Raw genomic sequence first — 17963 nt, forward strand, 5'->3', positions numbered from 1 at the left:
CAGTAATGTCGTTAGGAAAAGCTATGCAACAGCTGGAATTTCTAAAGCAGCATCAGTGTCATGGGAGACAACTAAACATGCTTCATACATTTAAAAATTAAGAAAGATAATCAGAAGGGTTACGAGCAAGTGTGCAGATGGTGGGTTTCTAACTTAATTAATGCTTAAAATCTGGAATGTTCGTCAAGCTCCCAGAACTTTTCCAGTCTATCCTCTCCAGGCCTGATGCTCTCAAGCCTTAAAGACTCTTGATCAGAGAGAGTTGAGGAGGGTCTGTTGACTGAACTCGCCATAAACATCTTTTCAAACCACACATACACACAAAGTTGCAGCCCTGCTAATGATATGTTTATGCCATGTCCATTTCCAGAAATATTTATGTCTATCTTGCCAGCAATCAGTCAAAATATACAAAAATGGATTTGCATGTAAAGATGCTTCATTTGGAAGACAAAATATGATGATAATAAAACAAAGATGGCTCAGAGCATGCTCCTTTTTGTTTTGTTTTCTTATCATCTACTGTTTTCCTTTTCTGTTTGGTAAACTGAGCATTTGTTTTAAATTGGGATTTTGTGCTTGTGAGGTAGGAAATAAAATGATCTGGAGCCAAGCTCCCTGTAGCACCAGGCTGGGTTTATTAGCTACTGAAGTGCCACTGCCTCTCAACATCCAGGTCCTGGCCCAGCCCTATGGCCAAGAATAATAGCCTTGGTGTCATCTTCTACTTGGCACTGTTGGGATCTCTGTCTGCCCCTTGGCAGGATCACCAGCCCTTTGGGCACAGGGGCTAAGGTCTAAGGACAGAGCTTGACTCCATAATGCCCTGTGTGACAAGAATACCAGCTCTGGTCCATTGAGCAGTGCACGTCCATACTGATCATGCATGCCTTACAAACCCATTGGTTCTCCCTCCCTCTACTTTCTACTGTGGGGCCTAGCCCCAGTGTTTGTAATACTTCTCTCCCTCACGGTTGTGTCTTCCATCCTGGAAGACTAATAGGAGCAGGGAGCATCTGGTGTTGGGGCTTGGCCTTCCAAAATCACCCAGGTGGGTACCTCAGTGTCCCAGGGGCACACATTAGCAGGCCCAAAGGCCACTCCAAAAATGTATGTCTCCTTCCATTAAGTAGGAATGCAGAGATTTGCAGCAGAGTTGTGGGAATGAAGAGATGGAATGTGAGTAGAAGCACTTTTTAAGCTATAGTCTAGAGCATTTTGCCAAGTAAGGGGCTATTTTGTTATTAATAATATGGAACCTTTAATGACTGTCCATAATAGTGGTATCAAGGCAGCTGCCTTGGCCGCTAGCTTTGCTTTGGAGGAGCTACCAGTTTAGGCCATGGGACCATGATAAGCCCCAGTGGGGTTGTGCCTCTCACAGTTGTTGAGAATCTTTTGTGTGCTAAGCACTGTACCAGAGCAGATCCATACAAGAATATATACTCTGATACCATTCCTCATGTTGTGGTTGTGGGTTTCAACTGCCTGTCTTCAGTTTAAGTTCCTGGAGGGCAAGAACCACATCTTATTCTGTATTTTGCAGATGTTCGTAGTTATCTGTCAGTAAAACTAAGGGAACTAGAAACTCCAGGATAACCGGTTGCTCGAGAGATGCAAAGGGTGAGCTTGATCCATACAGAAAACAAGCTCTGGAATCAAAATGTGTGTACCCCAGTCAGAGTAGCAATGTCTCTTGCCCATATTCCCAAAACACACAGATGACAGAGAAAATGAAGAAGTCACAACATATTCATATCCTCTTGCTAACAAAATATAATCAGCTCTGGTTCAGACACAAAATAGAAAGATGATATGACAAGTGGGGCTGAAACCATCAGTTTGCTGATACTAGGTCCAAGGTAGGCCCCTGCTTATGGAGGAGGCCAAAACAGATGCTTGGGATCTAGAGCTCCTGGTGAAAGAAGGAGGAGGCGACCAGGGCCTGCACCAGGACTAGACTCATGACATCCCCTAGGGCACCATGGGATAGGAGCCTTAGTCACCCATATATGACTGGTTCTGGTTTGGGAGGTTCAGGAAACTAGGTGGAGACGCCTACAAACCTGTTAGATCAGAAAGGGTCTGCTCAGTGGTAGCTCTTCTTTTTCTTCCATATTTATAAATGTGGAAGTGCTTTGTGGTTCCTGTCCTTGGACCTCTTCTTTTCTCAACCTACACCCATTCCCTGAGTAACTCCACCCAGACCCTTGGCTCTAATATTATCAAAGTCCTGGTGATACTGCTATTTACATCTCTAGACTCTGCCTCTTCCTGAACTAGATACTCAGAAGCCTAATAAGTATCCTGCAGTTTCCATGTCCAAACATGCCTCTTGATTCCTGTCCCACACCAGCTCTGCCCCCACTTCTCCTCCTCTTAGTAAATAGCATGAAGGTTCACCTGACTGCTCAGGCCCCAAACCCAGGAGTCAGGTCTGAGTTCTCATTTTCCCTTATATTCCTCAGCAAGATCAGTTGGCTCTGTCTTCAGAAGATATCCTGAACTTGATGACTTCTCACTATCTCATAACGGTGTGCAAACCTGCCAACATTCGTCTGAGTTGCTGTAAACATGTAGCTGGTCTTCTTGCTTCCATCTTGTTCCCTACTACATGTTCTTCACACAGTGGTCATAGTGTGTTTTAAAATCATAAATCAAGTCCTCCCACCACTCTAAACCCTCTCCTGGCTTTCCCTTATGCCTAAAAGACCCCAAATCCCTCTCACAGTTGCAACGTACTACCTGATGCCTCATTTCCCACCAAGCCCTCTTTGAGCTCCAGCCACATGGGCTTCTTGCTGTTCCTTGAACCTATCACCCTGTTCTTGTCTCACCACCTCCATGGTGTTCTTCTCCTGGACCTTTGCAGACTGCCTTGCACCATGTCACTCTAGCTTCCACCCAAATGTCACCTCCCAAAAAAGCATCTATCCTGTCTGAGGTTCCCTCATCCTTGTCACTCTTTTCATCTTTTCTTGTTTCATTGGTCTTCATATTAACCACCTGAGATTATATATATATATTTTGTTGTTGTTGTTGTTGTTGTTGTTGTTGTTGTTGATATCTCCCTAAGATCCATGAGGGCAGGAGTTTTGTCTCTCTTGCTTACTGTTATATCCTCAGTGCCTGAATTGTGCTTAGCACATTAAAGGTATTTAATAAATATTTGTTTTGTGAATAAATCAGTGAAAGATAAATATGTGAGATATAAGCTAATGCAATGTTATTGTTGTCATCATATACACATTTAAATGAGACTTCCCCAAAGGTCCAGTGAAACTGAAGGAAAGGCTTGGTATATGGTAAGGGGACACCAGGAATTGTGAGGGCTGCAGAAAGAAAGAAGAAAGATGTCCAGGTAAAATCATTTCCCTGAGGACCAGACTCACTTATGCTACAGATGGGCCACTTAGGAAAAGACAATGTAAGGTTTGGGGGGGTAGGAAGAGGGCTTAGCTGCAGTGATGGGAATTCCCCCATTCACTCCACTCTTCCTCACCACTCATGCACCATGGGAAGCATGATCCCAATTATTATGAGCAAACATGGTGCTTGGAGGCAGGAAGTGAAACCAGGTCTGCATGACCAGAAAAGCTGGTGTTGTTTGAAATCCATTGGATCTCCCTTCCACCCACCAACACCCCTTGATCCAAGGTCTCCTTCTCCAGCTGGGGCCTAAAGAACATTGCATGAGTCCACTTACATTCCAAGATCTTTCAAAGTCTACAAACATGTGTACTAGCTTGTTTTAAAACAAATGGTATCACCATGACTCCCCAGTGATTCTCACATCAAAATGGGGGTGGGGGCACACAGGGGAAGGAAAGCTCTGAAGCAAAGCTACTCTCTAACCATAAGGTCAAAGCCTTGCTAGAAACATGACTGATGATGTGATAAGAAGGTACCCATACCATACTGAATGCAAAACAGGAATTCCAAGGTAACTGATTGCATATAAAGGACTAGGTAACTGATTGCATATTAAGAACGCAGTTTCCATTTACTCACTTGGAACAGAACAATCTGTATAAAAGGAGAGTAAAATTTGGCAGGGCTTGCTGTGGGCCTGTGAGGAGGCATGAGTGGAGAGAATTCCTAAAAGAGATCCTAACTTAATCAATCACTTGAAGCAGGAGGCAAGAAGCTGCCTTCGGAAATAGATCAAAAGAGCTGTATTGGCCCTGGCGTGCGCACACCATATCAATCTCTGGCCCAGTGTGTGAGGCTCCAGGCATCACCTCAGAAGCATGCCCAGAGCAGCCTGGTTTTATTTGTAAATGCACAGGAATGGCCTGAAACACAATCCCAGAGCAAGGCTGATGGGGCAGGGGCCATGTGGAGTAGAAGTCAGGACCAAATGGAAATTCCCTCAGATTTATTTTCCTACAGATTTCAATCCTGTGGAACATACACTAAATCCATCCTCCAAATGACAAATTAGGCTCCATTTAGGAGATGGAAAAGGGCCTGAGGAAGGGAAGAAAGGCCAGGGTGGGCTTGTGTCAGGGACAGAGGACCCACCTCTCCAGCCTGTATCTGGATTCTAGTCACCAAATCCTGTTTCCGAGTCTCAGGGTTCACTGGGCCCAGGGCCTTTGTTCACCTAACTCTCTGCACTGATAAGCAGATAGGGTATCTTTTTTATTTATACAAAAGGGACAGTTTGTTGTCCATCTTGCTTTCCTCCCTTTATACTACATGTTGCAGATATTTCCATATTAACTTTGGTCGCATTAAAGAATTAAGTCTTAATACTCTGAGGCCACAATGTATGTCATGAATTAACTTCTCTCCTATGCATCCAGAATGGTAGTGGTCGTGTATGATCCTTGGGAGAATTGAGAAAATAGAGTCACTCAAATCACTTTCTGTTTTCTGGGGTGTGGATGAGGACCCTGGTTAAGAGAGACATATATATATATATATATATATTTTTTTTTTAAGATTTTATTTATTCATGAGAGACAGAGAGAGAGAGGCAGAGACACAGGCAGTGGGAGAAGCAGGCTCCATGCAGGGAGCTCAACATGGGACTCGATCCAGGGACTCCAGGATCAGGCCCTAGACTGAAGGAGGCACTAAACCGCTGAGCCACCGGGGCTGCCCAAGAGAGACTTACAGAGTGTTGCACTGTATGGTGAACTATAAGTTAACTAGTCCTGTACTACTGCACATTTAGCTTATCCCTTCATTCCCCCTTTTTTCCTATTATGATGCTTCCATGAATATCCTTGTTTTTTTTTTGTTTTTTTAAAAGATTTTATTTATTCATGAGACACACACACACACACAGAGAGAGAGAGAGAGAGAGAGAGAGAGAGAGAGAGGCAGAGACACAAGCTCCATGCAGGGAGCCTGATGCGGGACTCGATCCTGGGACTCCAGGATTAAGCTCTGGGCTGAAGGCAGGCACTAAACCGCTGAGCTACCCAGGGATCCCCCCGTGAATATCCTTGTAACATAACTTGAGTTTTTTTTTTTTTTTTTAAGATAAAGAGAGTGCACATACACACACACACACACACACACACACACACACACACACAAGCAAGGAGGGGAGGGAGGGCAGAGGGATAGGGACAATCTTAAGTAGGATCCATGCTCAGCTCGGAGCCCAACACAGGGTTCAATCTTATGACCCTGAGCTGAAATCAAGAGTCAGACTGCTAGCTGACTAAGCCACCCAGGTGCCCCAACTTGGTGAACTTTTGTAAATGTATTGTAGGATAAATTCATAGCATGGAAATTCTCTGTACCTAAATTTTAAGCCCCTTCAGACCAGGAAAACATATTAATCATTTTTCTTGTTCCATTGCCTCTCACAGTCACAAAATTGTATATATACTAAGAACTTAAAACATATTTGTTGCAATGAATTAATGAAAAAGATACGATTCATACCATGAAATTATAGAGCCTTAAGCATGAAACAGACAACAACAACAAAATGGTTTATAATAGAGTGGTTAAGTAAAATGGTACCGACCTGGTAAAACTGCTGCAGGAATTCCAAATGGAAGGTGTAGAATCTTTGATTTTTACCCTTTTTCCTACATCTGAATTTTATATAGCATTGCCAATTAACATCTTGTTCTAAGAGGCCAGCTATGGATAAGTCAGCTTTGCCTTCTTACTCCTAGAGATAACAAACAGGAGGAAGAAAAAAAAAATCAAAAGAACCTGGTCAGAACTTGCTCCTTTCACTGTGATTTTTGCAGACATCTAGAACATCATTTCCTAGATGGGTCTGATTTTGAAACATAGTTTTCTAGTAATCTGACTGGCCCAATATGTTTGTCAAAAACGAAAGAAAACTGCTTCTCTTAGTCTACCTTCTTCTCTTTGCACCTCTCCTTCCTGGACCCTGGGAGAGGCCTTAACATTATGTTTATAAGGTCACATATTTGTGTAAAATTTAAAAAGGTAAGATACTGAACTGTAGTAAAAAACCAATTATCTTCTCCTTTGGACTTTCGTCTCTGAGTTATTCACTTAAGTGTCAGGTGGTCTTCAAGTGGTGGGGGCATTTCCAGGATCTGGCTAAAGGGAAGTTGAATTGAGGGTACATTTAGTTTGGTTTTGGTCAGATACATTTATATGATTCACAATCACTTTTATGTTAAGTTATTGCTGGCTGTCCTTGTGCAAAACCAAACCAAATCAAACTAAACCAACAAACTCTAAATTTTACTAAAATAAAACATGCACATGGTAATAAATCAAATAATACAGGGGGGCTTAGAGAAAAGTTGGATAAGATTTTAAGACTTATTACAAAAAAGAAGTCCTCCTCACTCATCTGAGATAATGAATTTCAATTATTCGGGGCAATCTCTTTTGACATTTATCTCCATATTTTTAAATGATATCCAAATATGTCAATTTCTTAACTAGGAAAACTTGCGGACATGTAAACTTCCCTTCTATAAATTATTTTAAAATAATGTCTTTTTGAATAGAAAAGTTTTGTTTATATATAAATACCAAAATTATATTAAAATTATAATAAAATATTTTATAATACTATCTATATTAGGCATTATCTATTGATTCTTTTTATTAATAGATAAAGCTATAGCTCTCTTAAACCTATCCACTTCCTCTCTCCTATTTTCTTTTTATAGTTATAATTTTTGGTGAGATCAAAGTTCACATGTTCTACAAGGATAATATTTTTGCATATTTAAGTTAATACATTTTATTTTCTCCCCTAAATAATTATTCCCAACAGAAAAGCAGGCATATGTTCACCAAATAGACAAGTGTAAGAATACCCATAGCAAAGTTATTGATAATAGGTTCCTCCTAAAGACTACCAAATAAATGCCCCTTCACAGTAAAGTGGGTACTTGTGATATGTAATTGAGTACTCTACATGTATGATGAGGAATGGGCTACTATTACTTACAACAACATGACCGAATCTCAGAAACATAATGCTGAGCAAAAGAAATCAGACACATTATTGTATATGAGTCCAATTACATGATACACATGACACAAGACAACACACAAAACTAATATATTGTTAGAATTTAGTACAATGGATGCCCTCGAGTGACTGTGAGAAGGGAAGGAGAGGCCTCTGAGGACTGGAAATGTTCTATTTTTTGATCTGGTTCCTTTCAGTATGAGTATATGCATATGTTCACTTTGTGAAATTCCACTGTTTGCACACTTAAAATTTTTTGTATTTCCATATTTTATATTCCTTAAAAAATTGTTCTAAAAATATCATTTAAATATAAAAATATATTTATACCTCTATTACTAAATGATTTTTGATTGGCCAACTTTTAAGAGTTTTGCTACACTTACACTAATAATTCATGTCTTTTTCCTTGTCCTCTCAACTTTGTTACTTCATTCCTTTTTCATAATATCTGTTTTTTTTTTTTTTTTTATTATTCATGAGAGACACAGAGAGAGAAGAGGCAGAGATACATGCAGAGGGAGAAGCAGGCTCCATGCAGGGAGCCCGACATGGGACTCGATCCTGGGACTCCAGGATCATGCCCTGGGCTGAAGGCGGCATTAAACTGCTGAGCCACCCAGGCTGCCCCATAATATCTGGGTTTACATTTAACATTCTTTTCTGTAACCCACATTTGTTTTAATTTTAGTTCTACAGTTAAATAAATTCAATGCTTACCACTAGATTATTTTACTGTAGTTTTCCTAGTATTCTCTTAGGTAGCTAAAGTGCATAACCCTTATTCACACACAAAAAGACTCCCTAATGTCTATTTTTATTTGGCATATGCCCCCCTGCTTTTACTAGCCAACACCTTGCTGATTGATCAATTACTCTTTTTACTATGTTTTATTAAGTTTGTATTATTATATATTTTTATATTTATTTACATTTAGAATATTTGTATTCTTGTTATAATTAGATATGTTATAGATTTTAATGTAAATAATATATAAAGCAACAATTATCAATAAACTTTTTGTACATCTCCCACTTAGGATGGTCTAAAACTTTCCTTTTGCTAAGACTTTCCACAGAGTAGTTGAAATTTCATTCTTAAAAATAGAACATTTATCAAGAGAATGAAAAGACCAGTCACAGATGGAGAGAAAACATTGCAAAAGATATATCTGATAAAGGACTATTATCCAAAATAAAGAGAACACTTAAAACAATAACAAGAAAAACCACCTGATTAAAAAAAATGGATCAAAGACCTTAGCAGACCTCACCAAAGAATATATATAGATGGCAAATGAACCCACAGAATGATGCTCCACATTATATGCCATCAGGGGAATGCAAATAGAACAATGAGATACCACTACAAAATCCAGAACACCAACAACAGAAACACTGGTCAGGATATGGAGCAACAGGAACTCTCATTTATTGTTAACGGAAAGGTAAAATGGTATATAGCACTTTGGAAGGCAGTTTAGCAGTTTCTTACTAAACTATAGATGCTGTTACTATGCAATACAGAAAAGGCCTGCTTCGTATTTACCTAAAGGAGTTGAAGACACAAAAATCTGCACATACATGTTTGTGGAAGATTTTTTTGTAATTGCCAAAACGTGGAAGCAAGCAAAGTGTGTTTCAGTACAAACAGATAAACTGGAACATCCAAACAATGGAATATTATTCAGCTCTAGAGTGAAATGAACAATCAAGCCATGAAAAGACATGGGGGAAACTTAAACGCTTATTACTAAGAAAAAGAAGTGAATATGAAAAGACTGCACTCTATGATTTCAACTACATCACATTCTGGAAAAGGCAAAACTATGGAGACAATAAAAAGATCAGTGGTTTCCAGGGATTAGAGGAGAGGGAGAGATGAATTGGGATGAACACATGAGACTTTTAGGGTAGTGAAACTGCTCTGTATACTATACCAGTGGAAATGTCATTGCACATTTGTCCAAGCCCACAGAAGGGACAACAGCAGAGTAATACCTACTGTAAACTATGAACTTTAGGTGATAATGTGTCAGAGTAGGTTCATCAATTGTAACAAATGCACCTCTCTGGTGGGGGATGTTGATAATGGGGAGGCTGTGCATCAGCCATGGCAGGAAGTACATGGGCAATCTCTGTACTTTCTGCTCAACTGTGCTGTGACCTAAAACTGCTCTAAAAAATAAAGTCTATTAAGAAAAATAGAACATCTGTCTCTGTACAGGTGTAGGATAAAATGTTCCCAAAACATAAACTGGAACATAATATCCTGAACTTTAAAAACCTTTATTTAATTAGGCATAATTCCTCCCTCAGATTTGATGTGCTTTTCTAATAATATCAAACATGTAATTATAAACATGCTCCTTTTCAAGCACTAATAAATTGCTAACTTATCTCTACAACAACTGTTCAGTATCTAACTTTCCATTTGTCTTGCTTTTTTTTTAAAAAAAATATTTTATTTATTTATTCATGAGAGACACACAGAGAGAGGCAGAGACACAGGCAGAGGGAGAAGCAGGCTCCATGCAGGGAGCCCGATGTGGGACTGGATCCCGGGACTCCAGGACCACACCCTGGGCTGAAGGCAGGCGCTAAACAGCCGAGCCACCCAGGGATCCCTCTGTCTTGCTTTTTAAAGATATTTCAGGATGTCCTACAAACAGAAATTCAGCATGATTATTATTCTTTGTTCACAAAGACTGTACAAGTTTCATATTTGTGTTGATTTTTAAATCTCACTTTAATTTGAGCTACAAAAATAAGATTTTTCTAAAAATAGCAAGATAAATAACAGTAATGTTATTTAAGAAACTTTTCTTTCTAAGAAAAGGCTCTTTTGTCAATACTATCAAAAATTGAATGGCTTTAAAGACTAGAAACAAAAATTTTTGCAAGTTAGGGGGTTTCTAATTCCTGGGTTTTGAAAAAGTTGAAGGAGGATCTAATCAAATTACCAATGATATATCATTAATAACAATTTTTGAGGATTACTATATAATTTTGGCAAGTAAAGTTGAAAGGGTTTCCAAGCCTTGAGTGATATTTTAAAACTAAAACTCCTTTTCCCTATATCAGTTATTTATGCGAAGAAGGTTCTCAGCTTTTACATTTATAACATCTAAAAGAAAGAAAAGAACTGATGCTAAGCCCATCTCTTTCTGAAAATAAGTCATACTTAAATATTTACCTGTCATTACATGAACTAATTGAGAATCCAATATCATTCAATAATAATTTTCTAGTAAACTTTTTAATAATTTGTCAAAATTTATAATTTTTTTTTTAATTGTGTCCTGCTGATAACTGCAATAACTTCATTAGAGAAAGCAATAAGACTTATGGACACAAGAAATTAAAACAAATTTTAATTTGTAAATTATTTTTGTTGTAAGAAACATGATAGGATAATCAATAAAAATGTTTAAGCATAATGATATTGCACTGGGATCAAATTATGTGAAAGAAGTGAAAAGAAAATAGAAGTTCAAGGGAAAAAGAAATGATGTACAATATCTGACTTCTAAAAAGAGCTCATTCATATATTTTGGCGCCTATCAAAACATTGTGTTATTTAAATCAGAATGGATAATTTATGAGTTATGTCAACTAAGTTTAATGTGGTTTTTGGGTGGCAGTTGGCCGAATCCTGGTCTAGATCTAAGAAAGTGATAGAGAAAATGTTAATAATGCAGATGAAACATAAAAATATGTCACATCTGTACCATTGTATTGTAAATAGAAATTAAAAAAAAACAACCCTTTTCTTCTAGTATTCAAAAACTATGATCCAATTTCATAAAGAAGTCACACAATTGGTGGATGAGTGAAGTTTGAACAAATCTTTTGTTTCACTTTCATCTGACTTGTTAATATCAACGTTCATGATGGAATTACACTTAGAGAGGCAGGTGTTACACATTTATCAGCTGCACATACTGCTGAACTCAAGTGGTGATTCCTTGTTTAGTCCATCTCCTTTTGTTTCTCAAACCAAATCTGGTCTCGGCGAAAGGTCTGGCACCAGTCTATGTATTTTCCTCTTGCTACTGGGCACAAAGGATGAGGTCTTACACTTCAGGATGTGTCCCTAACTCTGATGAACACTCCTGGTAGGTTGTTCTGAAAGCTGCTTGAAAATGCATCCTCTCTGCTTCTCCCTACATGCTCTCCTGCTTGAGCTCCATGGTTTTGTTTCTGTCGTTTCTTCCAGACTGAAAAATTTTGCCTTTTAATCCAAGTACTTATATTTAAAGTAAGTATCGATGTATTAGGGTTTACATCTACATCTTACCCTGTGTTTTGTTTGTCCCATTTGTTCAATGCTGGTTTCTTGCACTTGAAGAGAAAATCAATCAAATGCTTTTTAATAATTTTATTTCCCTTTTAATTAGTTTGTTAATTACACATTATTTTACTATTCTTTTCATGGTTACCGTAGCAAGTACCATACAAGATGCATCTTGATATGCTAGACTCTAACATAAATTTGTATTTTCACCAATGCAAGGACTATAGAACATTTTTTTTTACTCTTCTTGCCTTTTGCGCTATTATTGTCATGACTTTTATTTCTACGTATTACAATTTTAAACTTTATTTATTTATTTATTTATTTGAGAGGGGGTGGGGGAAAGGGAAGAGAGAGAGAGAGAATCTCAAGGAGGCTCCATGTCCAGAGCCCGATGCAGGGCTTGATCTCACAACCCTTGAGATCATTACCTGAGCCGAAGTCAAGAGTTAGACGCTTAACCAACTGAGCCACCCAGGCACCCTAAAACTTTTTAAGGTAAACTAAGCCACATGTGAGGCTCAAACTCATAAACCCTGAGTCGAGAATTGCATGCTCCACTGACTGAGCCAACTAGGCAACCCCCCAACATAAACACCTCAAGATAATAAGTATTTTATATTGCTAATATTCATTATATTGATTCCCCCCATTTTATGTTGTCGGGACAAGGGTAATACTGTCCTCATAGAATGAGTTTGGAAGTAGTCCCCTCTTCAGTATTCTGAAGTATTTGTGTAGAATTAGTGTTATTCCCTCATTAAATGTTTGGTTAAATACACCAGTGATGACATCTAGGTCTGAGGTTTTCTTTGTAGGAAGGTTTTAAACTAGAAGTTCAATCTCTTTCATAGAAATAGCATAATTTAGGTTACCTATTTCTTCTTGAGTGAGCTTTGGTGGTTTTTACTTTTCAAGGAATTTATCTACTTGATCTAAGTTGTTGGATTGGCATAAACTTGTTCTTTTATTATTTTTCTTATCAATAGGCTCTGAAGTTACATTACCCCTCATTCCTGATAATGGGAACTTGGGTTTTCTTTTTCTTCCTCTTTTTTACATCAGGCTGGCTAGAGGTTTACCTTCTTTCTTTATTTCCCCCACCCTGAAAGAAATCAGTTTTTGGTTTCATTGACTTTATTGCTTTTTCTGTTTTCCACTTCATTACTTTGGGCTCCTGTGTATTCTTTTCTTTCTTCTGCTTACTTTGGGTTTCATTTGCTCCTTTTTTCAGTTTCTTAATCTGGAAGCTGAGATCACTGACTGGACTTGGGGACAAGGATTCCAAGAAGTGGGGGCTACATTCCATACAACTTTTCCTTTCAGTGAATTTGCTGATAGAAAATATCTCAGGGCAAGAGCTGAAGCACGACAGCAATGAGCAGCCCCTAAGAACATGGGAAGCCGATCAAGTCAGAAGGCACTCTCTCAGGATGGGTGACAGAATTAGAGATCGGTGTGTACTAATGGGAAGGGGTCTTGGTATACATCTCAGACTTCTAGTTAAGACTCTGGAAGGGAAACACCATATGTATACGGTTAAGATGGAAGTAGAACAGTATGCTCAAGAGACTGAAATCCAACTTTGAATCAGCTCGTCCCAGATTCATTTATAGTCATCTGTCCCTATTCTGCCTTCCAAGTGGTAGGTAAATCTCTGGGAGAAAACAGCCAGAGCCTCAAATTATATGTCCAATTTTCATATATGAAGCTTGGCATTCATAAAAGATTACCAGACATACCAAGCGATAGAACCAACTGACCCAACCAAGGAATATGACAGACTTTAGAACAGACTCATGGCTGGTATAGATATATTGGAGCTATCAGGCATAACTTTAACTATGGTTAATACGTTCCAGAAGATACAGGGCAAAATGGATACTTTCACTAGAGAACTAGAATAATAATACTGAAAAGAAAGAATCAAAAGTAAATTCTCAAATGGAAACACATAGTAATTGCTTAAGTTAAGAGTTCAAAAGGAATTAAAAACTAGACAGAACAGGATTAGTTAACTAAAAGATAGGTCATTAGAAGAGATCCAGAATGGAGGAGAGGAGAAAAAGATGTTTCATGGATATACACAAATGTTAAAACTTACCAAACTGCACATAAATATGTGCAATTTATTAAATGCCAATTAGTCCTCAATAAAGGTATATTGCCTATAATGGAGCAAAAATCAAAGTGGCATCAGATTTCTTTTCAGTCGAATCATTTTTTAGAATATAGCAATACTTTAAAAGTGCTCAGAGAAAAAATTAACTTTGTCCTAGAAGTCTATGCTCAGCTAGACTAGCAGTCAAGTAAGAATATAGATTAATGGCTATTTTCAGATATGTAAGTCCCAAGGTATTTGTATCACATGCATACTTTCTAAATTGAAAAGATTAAGAATGTATTTTAGTTAAACAAAAAAAGAGGTATGGGAAAGAGTTAAGCTTAAGAAAATGACACCTACCTAGGAGTGTGATTTTTAAAAAAAATCCCAGATGACAAATAAGCGGTAGACTTTGAAAGCGATTAGTCCCATTTGGATACCGGCAAGGGACCTTCAAGAAGAAAGTAGATTCTTATCAAAAAAGTTAGTATAGTAAAAAGATGGACTTTTTAATATTACAGTGAATGTCATATTGTATATATCAGAAAAAATATATATATTTAAAAGGAAAAACAGGTAATTCAAAGCCTGGAGGGGGCAATCTACAGAAAATGTGAAGCAACTAAAATATAGTATACTTTTCTTGGAGTATAAGAAAGATAATTGTTTCACATGGTACTTGGAACGTGTATCATGTTAGTGATACATGTTAAGAGTTAGTGGCATAGAATTATGTTTCCTTTTCTGAGGTCCTAAAGATACTGTTTTACTCCACAGTTCACAATATTTATAGTTCATAAAAATTTAATCAATTGCTATTTTTTCTAGGTTTTAGAATTAGCTTACAAACAGACCAACAAACCTAGAACAAAACAAGGCAAAAACAAAACACCTGGACACTTCTACTACAGTTACAAAGATACAAATGCCTTAAATCTCAAGGCTGTAAAAAAAATAATGGAATGATAGCATATGTGGCAGGGCAAAAGAAAATGGAGAAAAGAAACAAAAAATAGAGAAAAAAGGGTGAAGGAATTATAGATATCTTTATTTTCTTACTTTACACAAAGGAGTGAATCAAAATATATAGTCTAAAGCTGTCCAGTCTAAGCTGGACAAGAAATAGAGGACTTACATATATTAAAGCTTAAAAAATAACCAAGAGAAGAACTAAATTAATAATAAAATTATCAGTCTCAAATTTTAAAATGGAAGAATAAAGAAATCTCTGACTCTTATGGATTGAATGTTTATGCCCCCCACAATTCATATGTTGACACCCGTTCCTTCAGTGTGATGCAATTAGAGGGCAAGATCTTTTGGAAACAGGATTAGTGGAGGCCCCATGAATGCAACAAGTGCCCTTATAAGAGTTGGAGTTTGCTTTTTCTCTCTGCTCTGTATCATGTGAGAACTCAGTGAGAAGGCAGTCTGCAGCCTTGCAGAGGGCTCTCATCAGAACCCAACCATGATCTCAGACTTCCAGCCTCCAGAACTGTGAGAATAAACTTCTGATGTTTATAAGACACCTAGTTTATGGTATATTGTTATAGCAGCTGGAGCTAAGACAGACCCTGTCTGCTTTCTAAAACCAATCAGAAACAACAAGGGTAAAAATGAAATAAAAACTCTATCTAGGAGGAATCAGGCAACACTTATGATCTGAACCTTGTTATTTATAAAGAAGGGCTGCCAAGTACAGTGAAAATTAGGTCAGAGAAAGGGTGCCAAGAGACAATACCCATGGCTGCAGATCTCAAGCAGAGGGAACAAGGCACAGTTTTCCAAGTTAGCTGTATACCCTGAGGGGCAAAAGCAATAGTAACTTATTTAAAAGAAGGCTGACATTTGCAAACTGGTTTTAGAATTCTCTATGAGTCCCTTGTGAAACCACACAGACATGACATTCTTGCAAGAAAAATTTCTGAAAATAGGGAAACTAGGTTAATGGATGGCACTGAAGCTACCAATTCTATTCAATTAATGTTATATAAAGTCTGAATTGACACTCACAATACACTCCACTAGACCTCAAGGATGTAGGGCTTTATTATGAGTTAGGACTTGTTAGCCTAGAAGTTGTTCAAAGCCTCTGATGCCTCTCTCCCATTTTCTTTCTCCATATAGGTAGTTCAGAAAGGATTGTGTTAAAAAATGAAAATAACAGAAAGGAATAAGGAATGCTTTCACAACCTTATGAATATGCTAAAAAATATCAATTTGTACACTCTAAGTGGGTAGATTATAAGCGAATTATATTTCAATAAAACTTTTTTAATAAACTAGGACATAAAACCATTGGAGGAAAAAAGACAAAAGAAATAAGAAAAATTCAACACATTAGAAAATTGATGTGGAATGGGTGGAAAATGTGACTAAATACACTTCTTGTGGATTCAAAGAACTTAGTGAAAAAGTGGCTTCCATGAATTAAGGTTCAAAGCACAGATAAAAGGACTGAAGAAAGAAGTGATAAGATAACACCAGATAAAATAAAATTGACCTGAATGAGCCCAGGGAAGATGTAGAAAAGTAATGACACACAAAAAATGGAAAATGCAGAAAGAAGAGATATTGTTGAAAACAAGCTAAAGAAACTGGAAGACAGGGATCCCTGGGTGGCGCAGCGGTTTGGCGCCTGTCTTTGGCCCAGGGCGCGATCCTGGAGACCCGGGATCGAATCCCACATCAGGCTCCCGGCGCATGGAGCCTGCTTCTCCCTCTGCCTGTGTCTCTGCCTCTCTCTCTTTCTCTCTGTATGACTATCATAAATAAAAAAATTAAAAAAAAAAAAAAAAAAAAAGAAAAGGAACCTAGATACATCCTTTACCATGTCTTTGAAAAAAAAAAAAAAAAAAAAAAAAAAGAAACTGGAAGACAGGCTTAAGAAAATTAAATAACATTTTAAGAATATAAGTCACATTTTTTAAAAATAAAAAAATTTTTTTAAAGAATTAGAGGAAAAAATCATCTACATGGAAGAAAGATAAGGAAGGGTTAATGTTCAATATGCATTCAGAAGACAACAGAACAATCAGCAAAAAATATTCACAGTATAATTCAAGAAAATTCTGAAGTAAAAAATTTGAATCCATAGATTTGAACAGGCACACCATCTTCCAGGAAGAACCAACAAAGATTAATCAGTGCTAGAACATGACCTAATAAAGTTACTAGACTTCAAAGATATGATCTTTCAGAAAGAAAATCAAATCACCTCAAGGGGAAGAGATAGAAATCAGGCTGCTTCATTCTTCTTTAGAGCAGCATTCAACATTATAGAAATTCACTGTCTTCAAAATTCTAAGGGATACTATGATCCCAGAATTTTATTTCCATCCAAAGAATAGTTCAAGCATAAAGGCAACATGCAGATGATCCAAAACATACAAATACTTAGGATGCCTGGGTGGCTCAGTGGTTGAACGTCTGCCTTCAGCTCAGGTTCTGATTCCGGGATCCTGGGATCGAGTCCCACATCAGGTTCCCCGCAGGGAGCCTGCTTCTCCCTCTGCCTATGTCTCTGCCTCTCTCTCTCTGTGTGTCTCTCATGAATAAATCAATAAACAATCTTAAAAAAAAGATGTAAATTCAGTATAACATTAAGATATTCCAATCCCTAAACATTGTAAATAAAATATCAGCCAGTTGAATTTAGCACATTAATCAAATATATTATGATTAAGTAAAACTCATACCCCAAATGCAAAGATGGCTCAATATTAAGATGATTGTAATACGATTTAAACATAAGTCAAAAAAGAAATACCACATGAACATTCCTGTAGATGCTGAAAAGGTATCTAAAAAAACTCTACCCTTATAGGTAATAGATGAATAATTTCTTAGCATGAAAAATATACATATAGCATTTCAAAGGCTAGAAACTTTACAGTGAAATACTGAGTCTCATTAAAATCAGAAAGACAACTAGTATTATTTAACTTTGGCCAATACTAGTTAATGCCATTAGAGAAGAAAAGGAAAAAAAATGAAATCATGAAGGAAAAGGAAGAAAACATTACTATTTGCAAATGAAATGATGTTACAGGAGAAAAGCCAGGAAAATCAACTTAAAAAATCATTGTTACCAAGAGTAAGATAATTTAGTAAGGTGGCTGAGAAAA

General features: G+C 37.4%; 1 protein-coding gene across 9 annotated transcripts in view; it reads right to left on the reverse strand.

Moving 5' to 3' along the window:
- The window catches only part of SRBD1 (S1 RNA binding domain 1), a 320333-nt gene that overhangs the window by 94779 nt on the left and 207591 nt on the right, over nt 1–17963 (reverse strand). For 8 of the 9 annotated variants that reach the window (XR_005987873.1, XR_005987872.1, XR_005987874.1 and 5 more), the window contains one exon: nt 5990–6139. Coding sequence is in view for 1 of the 9 variants with exons in the window: in XM_041755611.1 (XP_041611545.1) it covers nt 6120–6139; nt 14197–14287 (111 nt within the window). In the remaining 8 variants the exon portion in view is untranslated. Of the gene's footprint in view, nt 1–5989; nt 6140–14196; nt 14288–17963 lie in introns of those variants that run through there. The other variant, XM_041755611.1, reaches the window with a different exon arrangement.

Source organism: Vulpes lagopus, chromosome 5, assembly GCF_018345385.1.
Source record: "Vulpes lagopus strain Blue_001 chromosome 5, ASM1834538v1, whole genome shotgun sequence".
Lineage (NCBI taxonomy): Eukaryota > Metazoa > Chordata > Mammalia > Carnivora > Canidae > Vulpes > Vulpes lagopus.